Source organism: Paroedura picta, chromosome 2 (assembly GCF_049243985.1).
Source record: "Paroedura picta isolate Pp20150507F chromosome 2, Ppicta_v3.0, whole genome shotgun sequence".
Lineage (NCBI taxonomy): Eukaryota > Metazoa > Chordata > Lepidosauria > Squamata > Gekkonidae > Paroedura > Paroedura picta.
This window is the reverse complement of record NC_135370.1, coordinates 62419593-62438308: the sequence shown is the minus strand read 5'-3', so window position 1 is coordinate 62438308 and position 18716 is coordinate 62419593. Positions and strand designations below refer to the sequence as shown.

At 41.0% G+C, this 18716-nt stretch overlaps 1 protein-coding gene across 3 annotated transcripts in view; it reads right to left on the bottom strand.

Annotated features, from left to right (window-relative positions):
* Nucleotides 1–372: 372 nt before the first annotated feature.
* Nucleotides 373–18716, bottom strand: part of LMLN (leishmanolysin like peptidase) — a 32905-nt gene continuing 14561 nt past the window's right edge. For all 3 annotated transcript variants that reach the window (XM_077320353.1, XM_077320354.1, XM_077320355.1), the window contains 7 exons: nt 18402–18478; nt 12364–12474; nt 12077–12209; nt 9283–9442; nt 7063–7193; nt 6525–6738; nt 373–4891 (listed from right to left, as the gene is read on the bottom strand). In XM_077320353.1, coding sequence (XP_077176468.1) covers nt 4791–4891; nt 6525–6738; nt 7063–7193; nt 9283–9442; nt 12077–12209; nt 12364–12474; nt 18402–18478 — 927 coding nt within the window. In that variant the 3' untranslated portion in view covers nt 373–4790. The remainder of the gene's footprint in view (nt 4892–6524; nt 6739–7062; nt 7194–9282; nt 9443–12076; nt 12210–12363; nt 12475–18401; nt 18479–18716) is intronic.

Sequence of the window (18716 nt, the reverse complement as noted above, 5' to 3'; positions counted from 1 at the left end):
TCTTGTGGCGCAGAGTGGTAAGACAGCAGACATGCAGTCTGAAAGCTCTACCCATGAGGCTGGGAGTTCGATCCCAGCAGCCGGCTCAAGGTTGACTCAGCCTTCCATCCTTCCGAGGTCGGTAAAATGAGTACCCAGCTTGCTGGGGGGTAAACGGTAATGACTGGGGAAGGCACTGGCAAACCACCCCGTATTGAGTCTGCCATGAAAACGCTAGAGGGCATCACCCCAAGGGCCAGACATGACCCAGTGCTTGCACAGGGGATACCTTTATCTTTAATGTTTCAACTAAAAACACATTTCTCCAGCTTTTAATACATAAATTATATTCCTGGGTACATGTTTTCTTTTAAAAGGAGGAGCAAGACATGCTTCAAAACAATATTCTTTAATAGACACAATAATGCTCGATTAGTTTATACTTCAAGAACCTTCTACATACTTAAAATATTTCCATTGCATATGTAGTCACTACATATATATCCTAGCCCTCAGAGTCCACTCACAAAAAGCAGTTACATTCTGTAGGAATGGTATAACATAATTAAACTTACTATGGGTAGCAGATTACTAATTTTTATCTGCAAAGTTTAGTTTACATACTAAAAAGCTGACATGTATTATGAAGGAGCAGACTGCACATACACAGTAAATAGAAATGGACAACATACTTCAAGCAGAGGTTCAATACCCATATAATCATTTACATATCTGCACACCCACTTTCCATGGCATATCCATACATGACCTTAAGCCATTTAGCACAATCTGCTCGACAATTCGAGAGACTCTGGAAAGACACTCATTTTGCTAGAGTTCATTCGGACAGCACAGCATTCACAAAAAAAAGGTCCAAGTCACTATGGCTGGCCCCCTTAAAAGCAGAAGACAGAATAACATTTCCCCCCACTCTTTAAACTGGTTATAAACCTGCATCATATCAGGCTACATAAAATGCAGAACCAGGTATATGTTCAGAGCCCTGCTCCAAGAGCTAAGAAAAGCAGCAGACTTAAAGAACCAACCAGTGGCTTACAGAAAGGGTCCAATTGAGAATTATCAGCCCTTTCACAGCAGCTTTTAATTTAAGGACATCCGTACCATAAACTAGGATCCAACAGAATATCTCATATTCTGCATTTTAGCATAAGCAGCTTTATAGACAATTTTTTCAACATTTAATTTCTTTCCCCAAGAGGAAGCTTATAAACATTCTGGGGGTACAAGTATAGCCCAAGCCCAGGCAAGATCTGCATTCGTCCCACCAAGCCAGGGCAGCCAAGGCCACTCAGCAGCTCCAGCAATGGGCATCAGCTCATCTCTTGCTTCCTCCCACAACTGACAGTAGTGCAGGAGGAAACAGTTGGTGAACTGACACCAACTGCAGTTGCTGATGAAGAGTGTGAGCCAAGTGGCCCCTGGTACATCCACAGTTGCTGAGGCTTGGCTATGTGTTGGTCCCAGCCACCCATTCATGGGGAAATGTCCTTGTATGTTAAGTGGCCAGTCCACCCTGAGGCATGTTGTCAATTAAAGATTGTGCTGGCCTAAGAAAAACACTTTTACAGGCTAGATTCCGTCATAGCAGGCAGATGGATGTATTTGTCAAGGTAGGAAAATAAGTAGCAATACTAGCTATTCAGAGAACTAGCAACCTAGGATTCAAGTGAAACTAGAAAATATCACAACCAAATCAGCTGCCTGTAGACTCTGAAAAAAGGCTTATATTTTTGATTAAAGATAAAACTGTCAGGGATTCATCAATACATTCCATATCCTGAAATAGCAGCTTCCTACTGTGTTGCTTCCTATTCCTCCAAGAACCCAGAGATGTGTTTATTCTTCAGGATCTTTAAGATTTCAGGATTAACAAAGGCAATGAATATTCTATCAAAGCATACCTGAAACCGAGGTAGTCAGTTCCCCTCAGTTCTTTGTTCCATGGTGGGAAGCGTTTATTCATCTGCACAGGCAGACACTTAAGCCACATAACTACCTATCTAGTATTTATTAAGAAAAAGCTGCCAAATTTTGTGAATATACATATATATCGACCTCTAAAATGGTCCTTTGACCAACAGCTCCCAGAATCCAGACAGCCATTTTCAAAACTGTTTTCCCCCCCCCCCGAGGCGGGGGGAGGGGGGAGAAGAGTAGGAAGAGACACCATCTCTGAGATAGTATTATTATACTATACCTTGACACAACATTATAATGAAGTCGTTCTGTAACTTTAAAAGTACAGTATGACCTTAGCTGGTCTTCCAAAACTTCTCATACTAATGAAGAAAAAAGAGGATCTAAATGTAAACATCGGATTTCTTTATGCACAGAAGCCAAAGTCAGTCTTACATTTCAGGCTCATTGACAGCTAGCCTCTTCCCAGGTGTAACAAGAATTTCAGAGTAATACAACTGTGTTTTTACTTAAAACATCTGCAGACAAGGCTCTGGAGGGTAAAACATATGAATGCTCTTGGAATACAGTACACTGCAGTCACCAACATCATATAGTACAACTGGCAAGAACATTTCAAGCCATTTCTCCAGTTCACTAAATTCTCAGACAGATTTCACTAATGTCCAACACAGGAGACATTATGGCTTAACTCAAGTTTTAGAACACGAATTGATACATTAACACAGGTATATGAATGCCTATATAAAAGTTAATGATAACATTGACACAGTGCAATTGTTTTACTTCAAGACAAATAACAGGAAAAGAATATTCAAGTATAAAAGCATCTTGAAAGGATGCTGGATAAATTCAATTATTGCACAAAGAGTTTTTTCAGCTCTAGCTTCTAATAGTTTTAGATGACTTGATTTCACAGAACTGTCTCATGCCAATTATTGAGCTACTGAAATTTCTAATGTTTATTTTTAAAGCATTTCTTAACCCTCATATTTTATTGCTATTTCTATGTCATCCCCCCTAATTTAAGGCTAAGCAGGGCTTATACAACAGAAGTAGGGCAATTATGTAGTACACATTTACATAATTTATCCAGATAGGAGATCTGCTCAACACTATCACATTCTTAGCCTTCTCATGCTGCAAACAGGCAACAGTTTACTGCCTGTGACTGATTTACAGAAACCCTCATCCTAAAAGCATAGATAACTTTTAAGGAAAAAATATAATAGGCACAATTGTAGGTTTTCTTTCAAAATAAGTAGATTCTGCTGTCATGAAAAAAGTTTCTGCTTTCATTTAAAGGCTCTAGCCCCAACACACTGGCTAGTCTGCTGTCATTGTACACATTATCAAAGGGTGAATAAAACTTTTTTAAAGATTTTTTAAAGGCTTTTTGGGAGCACTTGTGGCCCACAGATTCTTGCAGTTGCCATCAGTGAATCAGAAAGATCAGCAGCCCCAACTGTCACGTCATCTAGCCAAAGATGAGACTTACTTGTACCAGCTTCACTACTAGAATCCCTGAGGGTCTTGGGGAACAGATTATTCTACAGGTTGTTCATCCTATGTATGGGCCAACAACCTGTCTGCTTAAAATGTTTAGGTCTGCTTAAAATACCCAGCATCATCACTGAGGTGAGAGGTTCTTTAGTGCACTGGAATGACCAAACTAGGATACTTGGCAAATAGTAGTAATCATTTTGGCCCAGCAGTGTCAATATGGTGTTCAAGATTTGTAGTTCTGTTAAGAGGAAATGGTTCTCGTCACTACAGTATGTTGGCTCCAATCAGAAGACTGTTATTTCACTCCTTTTGGCTTATCCACCCAAGGGATAAAAAACTCCACCTGGATCCTATACCCTTACTAATATTTGGGGATGGGCTGAATGGAAAGAATAGAAGGCCAGTATTGTGAAGGGAATATTCATTAACAAAGGCTCTCCATTTTGTCAAGATATCCTGTAAAAAACATTAATAGCCCATGCTGAAATACGTTTATTCTGAAGTAAGTTCATGGAAGTTATGTCTTAGCAAGCATGATTGGGTTTGCCCATCTAAGTGCATCAAGAGTTACAACTCAATACTCGAAACTTAAATGTTCATTATTAAGTGACATGGGGAAAATATGTCCATTACTTAGAAATATCAAAAGTGCACAATATGTAGCTGTTAAAAAGTTCACTGATATTCTGAACTGCAAAGAAAAAAATAACCTCATATCACTGTAGCGTAATTAGACTGTAGTGCAGTTCTTCTTGGATAGAACTGCAAAACTCCATGAAATTTTCTGAATCTTATCAATCATGGCAACTGATTTTACATGGCTTTGGACTGAAATAAACTCTGAGGTATATCTCTGTCTAAGAATTTTATGAAGATCCTGCTACCATCTCAGAGGATTCTGTGTAAAGCATGTTCCAAAACCAGGGGCAGCAGAGAGGCAATTCACCTCTGTGACTTTTGGGTAGGAAAGTCAGCCTCCTGAGAGCAGAGGGGGAGCCCTCTCGAGATCTAGAATTCTCCATTTCAAGCTTGATAGCTCATCTACTTGGCAGGACTGCAACAGTGCAGACCCCACATGGGACTACACAGTAGCCACCAAGATTAAAACAAAACTTTAAATTATGCCTATGAGAGACTTAGGACTTTTTACAGTCATAAAACTCCCGTAAAACACTTTAAAACTTTGCCTCTTTCTTAGCCTAGAGGCTGCTGACTAGCACACCCCAGCCTGTGTTCAGTTGCTCTTCTTGCCATGAGGTAGATGGAGAGGAGAACTCTCTTCTAGACAGCAGCCTTTGAGATACGCTGCACTGTTGCAGTGCAGTCTAGGAATGCATCATGACTGTACAGTAACTTGGGAGCACAGTTTAACTCCATGCACACAGAAGAAACCCTGCCAGCAGTGGAAGTAAGTTTGCCATCAATAGCCATAGGGTTACTACCAGGCTGGGAGAACAGGAGCACAAATCTAAAATTAAAAAAAAAAGAAAGAACCATGAAGAAAGTCAAAACATTGTAGTACTTTTATAGATGCTGTTCAGACATCCAAATAAAAGTCAACCAGATGTCCCCCACAAGATCTACAAGCAGGGCATGGAGACCCAAGATTCCTCCTTATGCTGCCCCCCCACTAAGTTTAAGGACTCTTCAACAAACACCAGTTCATCATCTTAGAGATGAGAATGTAGAGTTAGATAACATGATAAATCTAACTTTTGGGGTTTAATTTTAACATCTCTGCTTTTGTGGCATGAATTCATTTTCTCATCTATTTTTACAGAGACCATATATTTTGTAGAGACCATATTTTGCTGGTCTTAAAATAATTACTGCCAACTCTCCTGTGAGCTCAGTTCAAAGTGCTGGTGTCATGGTTAAGAGGGACGGCTTCTAGTCTGGTGAGCCGGGCTTGATTCCCCACTCCTCAACATGCAGCCAGGTGGGTAAACTTGGGCTTGTCACTGCCCTGATAGTGCTCTTCTGACCAAGCAGCCCCGTAGAAGCTCTCTCAGCCCCACCTACCTCACAGGATATCTGAGGTGAGAGGAAGTGAAAGCAATTCTAAGCCGCTTTGAGACTCCTTTAGGCAGTGAAAAGCAGGGTATAAAAATCAACTCTTCTTATTCTTCTTAAACCCTGAGTGTTCTGAGTTCAGGGAAAAGGACCACTTATTCCTAAAGGAGAATGCCTATTAATTTAGCAGCTTACTGAAAGGACTGCTCTATGGTCCTCAACTTTCTCAACTAAGGTAGGTGGCCCCTAGAGGCAGGGCCAGGTTATGACACCTCAGCTGCAGAACTTCTATGTAAGTTTTCACTTGGTGCAGAGGTGGTTGGTACTAGACAAAGACATTTTCGCTTAACATTTGAGTGATGTTTCTTTCACCCAACTTAACACCATCGATCTGCTAAATTATTTTTTTGCAGCTGCTGTTGTCTTGTTTTTGACATTTTAATGTCAATGTTAGTAGAATCATGGAGTTGAAAGGTGCCATACAGGCCATCTAGTCTAACCCCCTTCTCAATGTAGGATCAGCCTAAAATATCCAGGTTGTCCAGCCACTGCTTGAAGACTGCCAGTGAGGGGGAGCTCACCACCTCCTTAGGCAGTCAATTCATAGAATCACAGAGAAGGGAGGGACCTAAAGGGCATATAGTCCAACCCCCTACACAATGCAGGAACTCACAACTACCTGCCCACCCATGGTGACTCCAATTTCATGTCCAAGTGATCCCTCCACCAAAAATCTCCAGAATCCAGCCTGGCCTGGAGGAAATTCACCTACCATAGATGATTCCACTGCTGAGCTGTTCTAAACTGCAGGTTATATTTCATGTTTTATTTGTTTTTTAGGCTTTTTTAAAATCACAGTGATGTGCTACTTCAAAGCCATTTCAATAGTTGATTGGACTGAGTATGGAGCATGTATATATGTCTTAATAAATAACATTAGAGCTACACAAAGCCCCATTAGATTCTGGATCTAATTAACCCAAGCCCATATAATTGCAACTGCATAAAAGCTAGCTTCAGCTGTTAAAAGTATGGCCGCTTTCAATTTTGTTTAGAAATACGTTAAGAGTTATTCTCAATTTGCTTACCAATAGGCGTAATTCTTGATAAGTTAGACACTGGAGAAGGGTCTTTCTCAGGTGGACAAGAATCACAGAAATCTGTACAAGTTGGGCAAATTAGATTTCCAATATGAACCCATCCATTCATCTGAATATTCACAGTTAGCACTTGACCTGATCGGTTGCATAAGTATGCCACGTCCTTAACCCAAACAGTCAAGCCTTGGGGAGAACAAGAAACCTTAAAAAATAAAAATAAAAATAAAAACTCATATGAAGTAGACTATGAAGTAGACTGTACACAGATCTGATCAGTTTGTCAAAGAAAAACAAACAATCCCATCTCTGTGGCACCTGAGTTGTCCACACATGGATACATGAGATCTGTTGCCAGCTGCTTATTTGACAGTTGTTCCACTAGGAGAACAGAAATCCTCTAGCCGTGCCTTACCATTTATTAATTACAATAGTTCACAAACATAACACAAAGGAACGAATTAGATAGTTAATCCTGAACCATTGTCACACAATGCAAATTTACAAATTTAGTATGTGCGGAAGTTACCTGATAACATCCACTACCCCAGTCAGGGTAACTGAGTTTCTTTCTGCATTGCTCCATAACAAATGCTGACTTCTGAATAAGACACACAGAATCTGGTCCGTACTTCTCTGCACCATAGTTTTTGAAGGGGTCTAAAAAACATGCACATGTCTTCTGAGTTTATTTTAACAGCAAATTCACCAAAACTTACTATGTAAAAGATGGGCCATTGCAACCATCACACACTTTTTTGGGTAACATTCTTCTGACAACTTACAAATCAGCTGCACGAGCAAGTGAGCATGCAGCATGTTAAAAAGGAATTACAGTACATTTTTGGACAGAGTTACACCCTTCTGAGTTGACTTTGATGGACATAGAAATGCTTAACTTTGCTTAATATTGTACTATTCTATTTTAATCTTACAAACAGGTCCATAAAAGTATCTAGATTTCCAAAGAGCAAGTATATGAAGAGAACATATGGTGATTTCTAGTTTGGAAAACATTAATGTTCATTACAAAATGCAAACCAATAAAAACCATATACAGGGGATTAAATGGGAACTAGTATCTTGCAGTATCCTGCACTGTTCCAATAATCTCTTGCCATATTTTTCCATACCTCACCCACATCTTAAACATTTCTTCCAGAAAATATATTAACTATAAAATATTTTATCCCAACTTTCCACCCAATCTAAGTCCTAAGGGTGGCAAGCAGTAATATATATAAATATATATATATATATATATATATATATATATATATATATATATATATATATATATATATATATATATATATATATATATATATATATATATATATATATATATATATATATATATATATATATATATATATATATATATATATATATATATATATATATATATATATATAAATTTATAGGCCACCCCTCATTAAAATCAGCTTTAAAAGGTCAGTTGATGAGAACAAAGAGAGCCGGGAAAGGTGAAGATATGGGAGTTGAAGAAGAAGAGTTGGTTCTTATATGCCACTTTTCTCTACCCAAGGGAGGCTCAAAGCAGCTTACAGTCGCCTTCCCTTCCCTCTCCCCACAACAGACACCCTGTGAGGTGGGTGAGGCTGAGAGAGCCCTGATATCACTGCTCGGTCAGAACAGTTTTATCAGTGCCCTGGCAAGTCCAAGGTCACCCAGCTGGCTGCATGTGGGGGAGTGCAGAATGCCAGATTAGAAGTCTGCACTCCTAACCACTACACCAAACTGGATCTCAGAACAAGAAATAATGTGGGGAGTGGGATATACGGGGAAGTGAGGTGTCACCCAAGTTCTTGTGGATTGTCTGTGGTGCAATTTGTTCTGGCCAAGGGGAAGACATAAGAAGACATAAGAAAAAGGAAAGGGAGGTAGATAAAAATAATTTGGCTGAAGCAGGGGTAGAAATGAGAGAAGGAAGCAGGAAAAAGGCTACAGGGGCTTCAGGGAAAGGAAAGAGGAAATAGTGAGGGAGGGGGAAATGATATGCCTTCTACAAGTCCTTCAGGTTCTCCATTTTTACACACATCTAATACAAAAATTAAAACATAAGTAAGGGAACACAGTAAATAAGGCAAGTAAAGGAACACCAAACAAAATGCTTTTCACCTACAGGCAGAAAACAACATCAAAGGAGAACAGACAAATCATCTTGAGGAGGAATTTCATATTATTGGTGCCACAGCTGGGAAGGCCCTTTATCAGGCTGTCCAAATGGGGGTCCCCAAAAATGACCATAACGGTCAGGAAGCTTTATATGGGAGTAGCCTGAAGGAATGCTGGCTCAAGCTATCTAGGTCCTTTAAAGTCCATACCAGCACCTTGAATTGGGCCTGGAAGCAAATTGGGAGCATAAAACCCACTCAAGTGAGCATTCTCACCACAGCATACCGTACAACTGCAGTTTATGGTTGGATGTTGCCCAGAAAATATCTTACAAAAAAGCTAGTATTGAACAGATAACTTTAGCATAACAAAAATACAGAATTCCAAATGTCACCCGCTATTTTCTTGTTCATATACCTTCTCCCACATATATATCTCTCAGAACAAATCTATCCTATCCTATATATGGATAATATTCCTGGAAGTAGAGGTGAGGAGAAAATATTACTGAAATAAAGCACACACAAAGGTTCTTTTTTTTTTTAATGGTGTGTCTTCAGCACCTTTCTAGAACCCCTCAAAGGGAGATCCATACACAAAATACACTGACCTGGCTGGTTTTCTAATATTCTGCAATCCGAACTGCGCTGAAATTCACCACTCAGGTGCCAACTAAATTCCTGACTGAATGGACAGTAGTCAGCAATTTCTACTGATCCCCCATAGTAAGGCAATTCTTCTGGCATTACTCCATCTAGGCTGTCAAAGTACTGCAAAAAAGTTTAAATGGGGGGGGGGGAGAGAGAGAAAGAACAGGTGATGTTCATAGCAAAGGCACAGCTACCCTATGGCTGTTTTTCAGTATTAGTACCAAAACATGACCATCAGTAATATACAACTTCCTGGAATCAGTGATAACCAGAGCACTGAGCTGTGATTATCACCCTTCTTGCAGCCATTTTAGCACCATCAAGATTGCTCAGTGGTGTGTGGAAAATAGAAGCAACATTGTATGTGTGTAAGCAAGGTTGTGCTGATGTGACTTGAAACTGTATGCTGTGCTTGGAAAGTGAACTGGATCCTTCCCAATACTTGGACCATCAATTTTAATTTCTAATATTATAAGGGTAGAGCTAAATCTATGTATGGGAATCCTAGAATGGGTAGGCAATCAGTTTTATAATAAAAATGTGCAAGAATCAGATTCTGGCAGATTATGTGGGAACACACAATCTGCCACAATCTGATTACTGCACCACCACCACCACCACATTTGAGAGGGGTGTCCTGCTCCTCATTACGAGTTTCCTGCTTAGCCGTTAATCCTGCCGCCATCGCTGTTCCCGCTGCTGCCGCTCGTACTGGTACGCTCCCTGGGGCAGGACCACAGACGTCACATCCTTGGCCATTTCCATCCCAGGGGTCGTGTCTGTAGATGTTCCCACATCAATAATGTAAAAATATTATTTAGCCTGCCCTTCCCCTAGGGCTCAGGGCCAATAGAACAATATTATGATACTTTATATTAAAAACGTAACGGATGCCTTAAAATAGTTCTAACCACTTCTGTTCTTGTAACAGGAGGGTTGATATAGATCAGACATTTAGACTCAGAGAGAATTTGGCTGGTGTTTTGAACAGGGAGGCCAGGATTTCAGCACTCCTTTTATTTTATTTTTTTTATAAGATTTTTATTTTTATTTTCCAGGATTAAAGATAATGAAATACATGCAATCTACATTGTTAGTACAGAAAAAAGAAAGGTTATGCTCTTCATTTAATACATTTAGTTCCCCGTTTCAATCCCCTTTTGTATTATTTTCTTAAATAGTTCAGGTAAGGGCACTCCTTTTAGGTCTCAATTGCAGGCCTGGAAGAACAGTTCTCTTACAAATCCTGTGGAACTGTCCAGAGTCCAGCAGGGGCCTGATCTTGCCTGGGAGAGCTTTCCACCAAACAAAGGCCAGGGCATTCAATATCTTTGAGGCTGGGGATCTTGAGCAGGTTTTACTCCCTAGATCTTAAGTTCTTTGGGGGGACATTTGGGAATATCTAGGATCAAATACACGACAGGCAGCTGGGACAAACTGATTACCTTTAAGGAAGAAAAAACGGTTTAAATGGGTAGTGGAACAGTTAGCCTGCAAAATAATGCTATTTCTATGTTTGGTCTACTGCAAATTATATTGGAAGGTGATTCCTAAGTATTTGAACCATTTGACCTGCTCAATTTGATGACCACCAATACGCCAGTTTAAGGGGGACCACTTCTGAGTGAAGACCATCACTTTGGTTTTGACTCAAAAATTCTTCCCCAAATTTTATATGGTATCCCTCTACGGATCTCAGCTTTTTACAAAAACTTGGAAAGGTTCCAGTCTGCCTTTTTCCAGCAGATTTTGGCAACTCCAAATTGTGTCCCTTACTCCTCTTTATGTCTCGAAATCGGTCATAATCTTCTCGAAACTAAGGCCTGGATTTCTACCTTCAAGTATTGGCTAAAACTGCATTTTAGGGTTCGATCAGATAGTCTACTGGCCTATTGATTGAGAGACTCTAAATGTAAATGGTTCTCTACCATCCTAACTACACGCAAACAAATTGGCATTGACTACGATTACATCTTCTCTCTGAATGTATCTTCCATTATGCACCAAATTAAACAAAGGCTCCTTGATCAGGAATTCCAAAAAGTCCATCCTACTGTTCCAGCAACTTGCTCTCCCCGTGCTCTTGGTCTCCAAGTGAAGCATGGGATAATGCCGGCTTATTTCTATAACTTGGCAAATCCCCTCTATTGCAGAGCGTTTTTGCTTGCTCGGCTCAACACCTTTCCATCCAAAGTATTACAAAGGAGATTTGCCAAGATTCCTTTAGAAAATAAACTATGTCCCTGTGAATTAAAGACTCCTGACACCATGCAAGATATATTACTGGACTGTCCCTTGTTTATTGTGCAGCGAATGCATATTATACCTTTTATATCAAAATGGAGAAACCATTCAAAAGATCTGATCTGCCCATTTTTATTGAGTGATAAGGACACCAATGTCACTTTTATTATGGCTGAATTTTTGTCTTCAGTTTTTAAACTTAAACTGATTGATGTATCCTGACTATCTCTGTTCATTTTGCTAATCTGCTTTATGCCAATAAAGGTATTGTGCGTGTGTGAATATCTAGGGGATATATTTCGGAGATGTATGGGAATACCGTTAAGTGTAGAGATAAATCTATATATGAAAATCTTATAACATTGCACAACACATTTTTCAGTCTGCTTACGTTATGCCCCTTTCTTTCCAATTTCTGTAAAATTCAAAAGGTGGATTGAAGCAATCTGATAACATGACACAGGGGAGAGGGTAAGTGACATACTTTTTCATGAAGCTGATCCATTATACCTGATACTCTTGAGGCAGCTGCTGTGGGAACTTCTGTAAATTGCATACCGCTACTGCCTTTTTGTCCTGCCTGCAGGTTAGCTGCAGTGGATTACTCCGCAATGTGTCACAATATGGGGCCACCTCTTCTTTCCTTGAAATGACATTAAACACAAAACTGTTACAACTATATATCAACAACATTCCCCCTCCCTCAAGACACCACTAGCCATCCAAACATTGAATGGTGCAATTAAGTACCATTAGCTAGAGGTATAACCATGTATCTTCAGGAACTGCATTCTTACTTTTTCCGCTTCTGGTCAATCCAAAACTTACAACTCTTCATCACGAAGTCACAGCCTTTACCTTGGCCCCAGTCTAGTTTTTCTGCCATGCTGTAGTTGGCTTTATACCAGCTGCAAAGATATGTTGAAATGGAAATACTGTTATTTGATCTTGCACTGCTGAATGGTAGGCAAGAAACTCTTCCAAAGATCTTGATGGTGCGCATTAAACATCTTAAGGAAACAACAAATTGTACATGTTGAACTTCTTGTAACGTTATAGGCAGTTGAAGCTATAGCATACACGAGTATTCCTACATCAGGCATATAAAGGTTCCAAGGCTTGCTCCCTGCACTCAGTGCTTTTGAATTATACCCTATTTATGCTATTGTTAGCAACTTAAAACAAACATCATCAGGACACCACTCCCCCCTTTCACTGAAAGTATAAGCTAGTCAGATGCAGATGTGTCTTTGGCAGTAACTCCCCCCCCCCAAAAAAAAGGCTTACATCTATCCAAAGCCATGTTTGCAGCCCTGATTATAGCTTGATCTTACGTCTTTTACATTTCACATGTTCGAAGTAGGAGTGAAAAGCCTTGCTATTTGGAGTAACTATGGAGTACATGCTACTGCTTGTTCCGATGACTGTTTAGTTCTCAACTGCACAACACACAGAACATGCTGAGATGAAAAGCAGTAAAAAAGAAACTTTGGTTTCAGATCTCCGGGCTAAAACACAACATCCCCACAATCAAGGCACAGGGTGTAAGACCCAAGCCAGCTGCCTTACACTGAACCACACCACTGATCCACTGAGGTCAGTACAGCCTACTCAGACTGGAAGTGGCTCTTCAGAGTCTCGGGCAGAGGTCTTCACTTCAACTACTACCTGACCCTTTGAACTGGAGAGGCCAGGGATTGAACCTTGGATCTTCTGCATGTGAAGATGAAATGCATAGAATGCTGTGAATGTACATTCCAGACGTTTTCTTTAAAGAGCAGGCATGCGTAGGTCTGATTCAGATAATGTCCACAATACAAAAGAAGGGAGAGTTAAGTCTCTTCCCCTGCTGTCATTTTGCTGCTCTGTGGGGCTGCTATTTGTCCAGATGGAGGGAAATATACAGGGGCCCATATCAGTACAGGTTCTCTGTAAGGGGCAAATAACTGCTCTGTTGGGCTGCTCCTGAATGGGAAAACATCACAAAGAGGAGGAAGGTCACAAACCTTGTTACTCAAAGAGGCAGTCTCCTAATTAGTTGGGGGAATTATCTTTAAGGAAACAGAGTGAGAGGAGGTAACTGGAATTCTTTGCCTATATTTACAGGGATTTTTCCCTCAAGAGAACTCTCAAAATAAACCAGGCAGATGTTCAACTGAAAAGACCATTTATGAAAAAGAGAAAGAATACAATGAAATGCACACAATAAACACACACACAAGAGTTAACTAGGAGAAACACATGGAGGAAATGAGAGAAGCGATTTCAGGCAGGGCTATAATTGCTAGTGTCTAAGAAAGAGGTCCATGGAAGCAGCTAGTTGAGCAGCAAAATGAACAACATTTTGTGGAGAAAAAAAGAAATCCAACAAAGTGGGGGCGGAGTGAGAGGATCCAAGTAACATACACACATGGAACCGTGGCTGGATGCTCTGGATATAAGGCAAAATGTATCCTGGGGCAAGCTGATGTATTTGTTCCCCTCCCCAATACCTTGATGGGCTTTCCTGAGGTGGACAATTATTTGGGAGAAGCTTGATGACCTTACAAGTACTGGACAGGAAAGCTAATGGGCTTGAAGATTAGAACTAAGTTGAACAAATAGAATTGAAGAGAATTAGAATTAAGGGTTGATTAAGTAGTACTTAATTAGGGTAAGTGAGTGCAGAGGAAACAAGGTTGGACTTAATAGGATTAGTTCAAGACTGAATCAAAATGTTTTGGGAGACCCAACTGTCCTATAGTTATACATCTCTCCAGGGCATGGAGGGAAAAGTAGACAACTATTCTTACTCACACTTCCAAAACACTTGCCTAGACTTGTTCCTGACTGGCATCCATTTTATTTCATTTTGGGCCAGGCAGTAATGATTTTGGAGGTGATATTAAGAGGGGGCTTCTGCTTTTCTAAGCTATAAACTGCCCCTCTGCAAGTGGAGTGGTCTGACTGCTAGCAACCCCCCAGCCAAGGAAATACATTTTAGGCATATTACTTGGTTTACTTAAATGAAGAGGCAAACAGGATGGGGGACCTAGGAAAAAAGAGAGAAGAGGAGAAGTGAATGAGGAGGACAAGGAAGGAGAAAGAGGGTCATCAACTAAAAATGATTGAGCAGAAACTAAAACAAACCAGATTAAAGACAAAAATCTTTTTCTTTCCTGAATCTAAGCTGTTGTTTGTTTGTGAATAGGGGGCAATAGAGGGGAAAGGCTTCACTATCTACAAGATCAAATTAAATGCAACTCAAAATGACCAAATACTAAATCAAATAGTGAAGCAAGAGATAAATGAATCAACTCAATCAGTTTGACTAAATAATGAGGCAAATGAATTAGCCAAATGATAAAGCGAATTAATGGAACAAATAAAACAATGACTTAAAGCACCGGATCAACTTACATAAAACAACGAATTCATGGAAGATAACAAACATGAAAACCATCATATCATAACCATAAAAACGTATACACAGATAATTTGTGCGAAATAGATTTTGAAAATTACTCCCCCTGAAGCCAAAGTAACCAGCAGCTTTAATACAGAAGACAAAAACATTTTTAAATCACCCCACCCAGATGTCCTGATTGTCCACATGTCCTGATTGTCTTGGACAATCAGGACATACGGCGCGCGCACACTCACAGACACCATATTCAAAGACTATGTTTAGAGAATCACAGAGAAGTGTTTGTGGCTGGCAATAAATACCGATCACAGGCCAAAAGGTTTGCGGAGGCATGGCCAATGACTTTGTTGGTGAGCATTTGAAGGAACAGATGGGTGGATGACTGCATGGCTGCCCCATTAATGGAGGCTGGTGAATCCAGGTTTGGGTGCCTACAGCTTGAGAAGAAGCTGAGAGAGATCAGTGTTTGGAACCACATGGCCAGAGCTGTGGGTTTTTTTTGGGGGGGGTGTTGATGGAGGGAAAAGCAGGAAAAGCTAAGCTGTTGGTTTTCTCCAAGATCTAAAGGCCAGTAGCAGCCAGGCCTAACAAAAAAGGTCAAAGATCTAAAGGTACTGCTGGGTGAATCAGGGCTCATTCTTCAGCAAAGCTTTCTGGTCATGCAGATTAGATGACATGTTCAAAGACATGGATGACAAAAATGATCAAAAAGAAAACATTTTCCAAAAGTAAGAAAGTGGAACATAAGACAGTATGCTTGGTACTATGTAAAAAGCTGGGTGCTGGCACTAATCACTGGAACAGCTGAAAGATCTGCATTTTTTAAGTGGAACACATCTTCTGGCACGCCCCCTGGAAATGGCTATGGACATGTGGTCTGCAGTTCCACCCCAGGGAGTGCATCAGAAGAGGCAGGGAGGCAGCTGGCCGAAGAGGCCAAGGAGGCTGAGGCGGCAGCAGCACTGACCTCAAAGCCCAGGAAGCGGCCGTGCCACTGCCACCCATCCTCCAAGATTGGTCCTGCGCTCAGGAGAATTGGCCCAGCCTCAGAAGACTGGCAGCGGAGGAGGCAGCAGCAGAGCAGCAAGGCCCAGCACTGAGCCCGGCTTGATGCTCTGCTGCTGCCACCCATCTTCCAAGGTTGAACTTGACTCTCTGGGAATCATGGCATGGGTATCTAGTGCAAGGCCAAGGTATTTCACCTTGGTTTTAACTAGCTGTGCTTTTTTCTTGCTTGCTTTGAATCCTATGTCCCTAATTATTCTAATAACTTCCCTAGTTACATCATGCGTGTACCTCACAGGTTATCTGTTGTGGGAAGAAGAAGCTAAAGGTATTTGCAAGCTGCTTTGGGACTCCTTTGGGTACACTTATGGTATGCTTCATGGTTAACTTCAGCGTGTTGAGTTTTTTGGGGGACAGCTAGATAATGAGCTTCATGCTGGGTTTGGGGGAGCTGCTGTTCTAACACTGCACCTCTCTCCTCATAAGGCCTCTTCTAACTTCTCCCTGGAGTCCTAGGCAATGAAAACAAAAGTATCTTTGTCTACAAGCTGATTAGATTTCTCTGCTTGCAGCTGATCTAGCTTTTGAGCTTAGCATCGACCTCCCTGGCAATGTTCATGCAGTTATTCAGGTCAGTCCAAAGACCCCCATGCTGCACAAGCCTCTTTCTTAGAGCCTCACAACTTTTACTTCTTGCACTGCGCCTGGAAGGCATTGAGCAGTGTCTGTATGGGGTTGGGGCATCTGGAGGAGTCTTACTCCCATGCTTTTTGGCCTTTCTTGACCACCCACTTCGCTCATTTTGTCCAAGTTAGGGCAATGTTTGAACATAGTTGCAGCTCTCCTCAAAGAGAGTTTTAGGTGAGGCTGAAAAATTGCTCTTGGGGCCAAAGAGTTGCTACTCTCACTGCCTGGTTGTTCAACTCCTAAGAGTCCATAATAGGTCCAATATATCACAATTAGTTAACCACTAACTGTGAACCTAAAACAGGGACATAAGTTGAGGGACAGGAAGGATTCACTCCAACCCTTAAAGAGACCTTGGCTCTACAGTGCAGTTAAGTGGCAAGGGGGGAAACAAACTCTTTGGGACTTAAAGCTGTTGCTCTGGTGAGGTATGCAGAGCAGAACAGCAAGAAAGTCGGGAACCAAACTAACCTAACCTGGTCCAAATTCAAATGCCAATTTTTTAAAGAGGATACCTTGCCCCACAGTCCAGGAAAACTGCTAAATCCTAACACATCTGTCACCATGGAGATGCACACAACTGTTCTTCTAAGGGGCATGAACCCTGGGGAATTAAAGTTATGGTGCTGGGAACTCCCTCCTGCTGCTGAGCATGAAATAGCTAACTGTGGTTCATTCTGAGGGATTCCTACCCTGTTTCTACACTCCAAATCAATTCTAATTAACCCAAGGTAGGGGAGTTGACAGAAGAACAGCATGTATCACCTCCTTGCACCCTAAAGAACCTCATGGCCTTTTGCACAGACTTAAGGGCTAATAGGTATGGTTGAATGACACAGGCCCAAGAGGTGAAAAGGGGGAAAGATTCCAACTCTGATAGTCGTTCTTATAGCATCACACTCACAGAACCACACACACTCTGGTGAGAGGTTCTCTGGGGATGTCTCCCCACACCTGCCCTCTAAGTCATCTGTGTCTACTCACAGTATTTAGAGCTGCAAGGTGTTGCCTGCATGATCCACCACAAATCTGTCCCCTAATTAGTTGGGGGAATTAGCTTTAAGAAGATGGGAGTGAGAGGGACTAAGTGGGATTCTCCACCTATGTCTACAGAGAACCCTTAAGAGAACCTTTGAAATAAACCAGGCAGATGTTCAACTGGAAAAGCTTTTTATTAAAAAGAGAAAGAATACAACAAAATGCACACAACATATACTCAAGAGCTCTCTAGGAAAAACACAGGGAGGAGACAGGAGAAGTGATTTCATAGAGGGTCAGAACTACCAGTCTCACAGAAGTAGCAAGTTGAGCAGCAAAAAGACCAGCATTTTGTGGAGAGAAGTAACTCAACAAAGTGGGAGTATGCAACAAGACCCAAATCACACACCCTGCACCAGTGGCTAGGTGCTCTTGGATATAGGGCAAAATGCACCCTGGGGCAAGCTGATGTATTTGTCTGAAAAACAGTAGCATTTGCTGGCAGGGGCTCATGGGAATTGTAGTCCATGGACATCTAGAGGACCACAGGTTGACTACCCCTGCCCTAGACATCCAAAATCAACAAAACCATCTTGAGATACAAAACTCCTACAAAACAATGTGTATGCTTAGGCTAACAAACGTATATACGATACAGATGACATTGTTTTCAAAGCTTGAACAACGTCAACTGCACTATACTGAAGTGTATTTTTAAAGGTAACATTAAGGCTTTCTTATCCAGCTACTGGTTCTTACCCAGTGTCTTCCATTAAAGCCAATGTGATTCGGGAGAACACCCTGTTCTGAGTGTGTGATCCAGTCATTGCTTCGTTCTGTAAATAACAGGTCAATAAAGTCAAAGTTTTCTAAAGACTGTCTCTGTGCAAAGCTATTCATTTCACATGGATAATATTTGTGCTTAAAAGATCTGTTCCCTTTAAAATTATGTACTGTTCAGTATAGGCCCATTTAACTTTACATAATTCTGTATCCCCTAGACTAGCTGTTCACAACTCCCGGTCCGGAGACCGGTACCAATCCGTGGATCAGTTGGTACCGGGCCACGGCTCC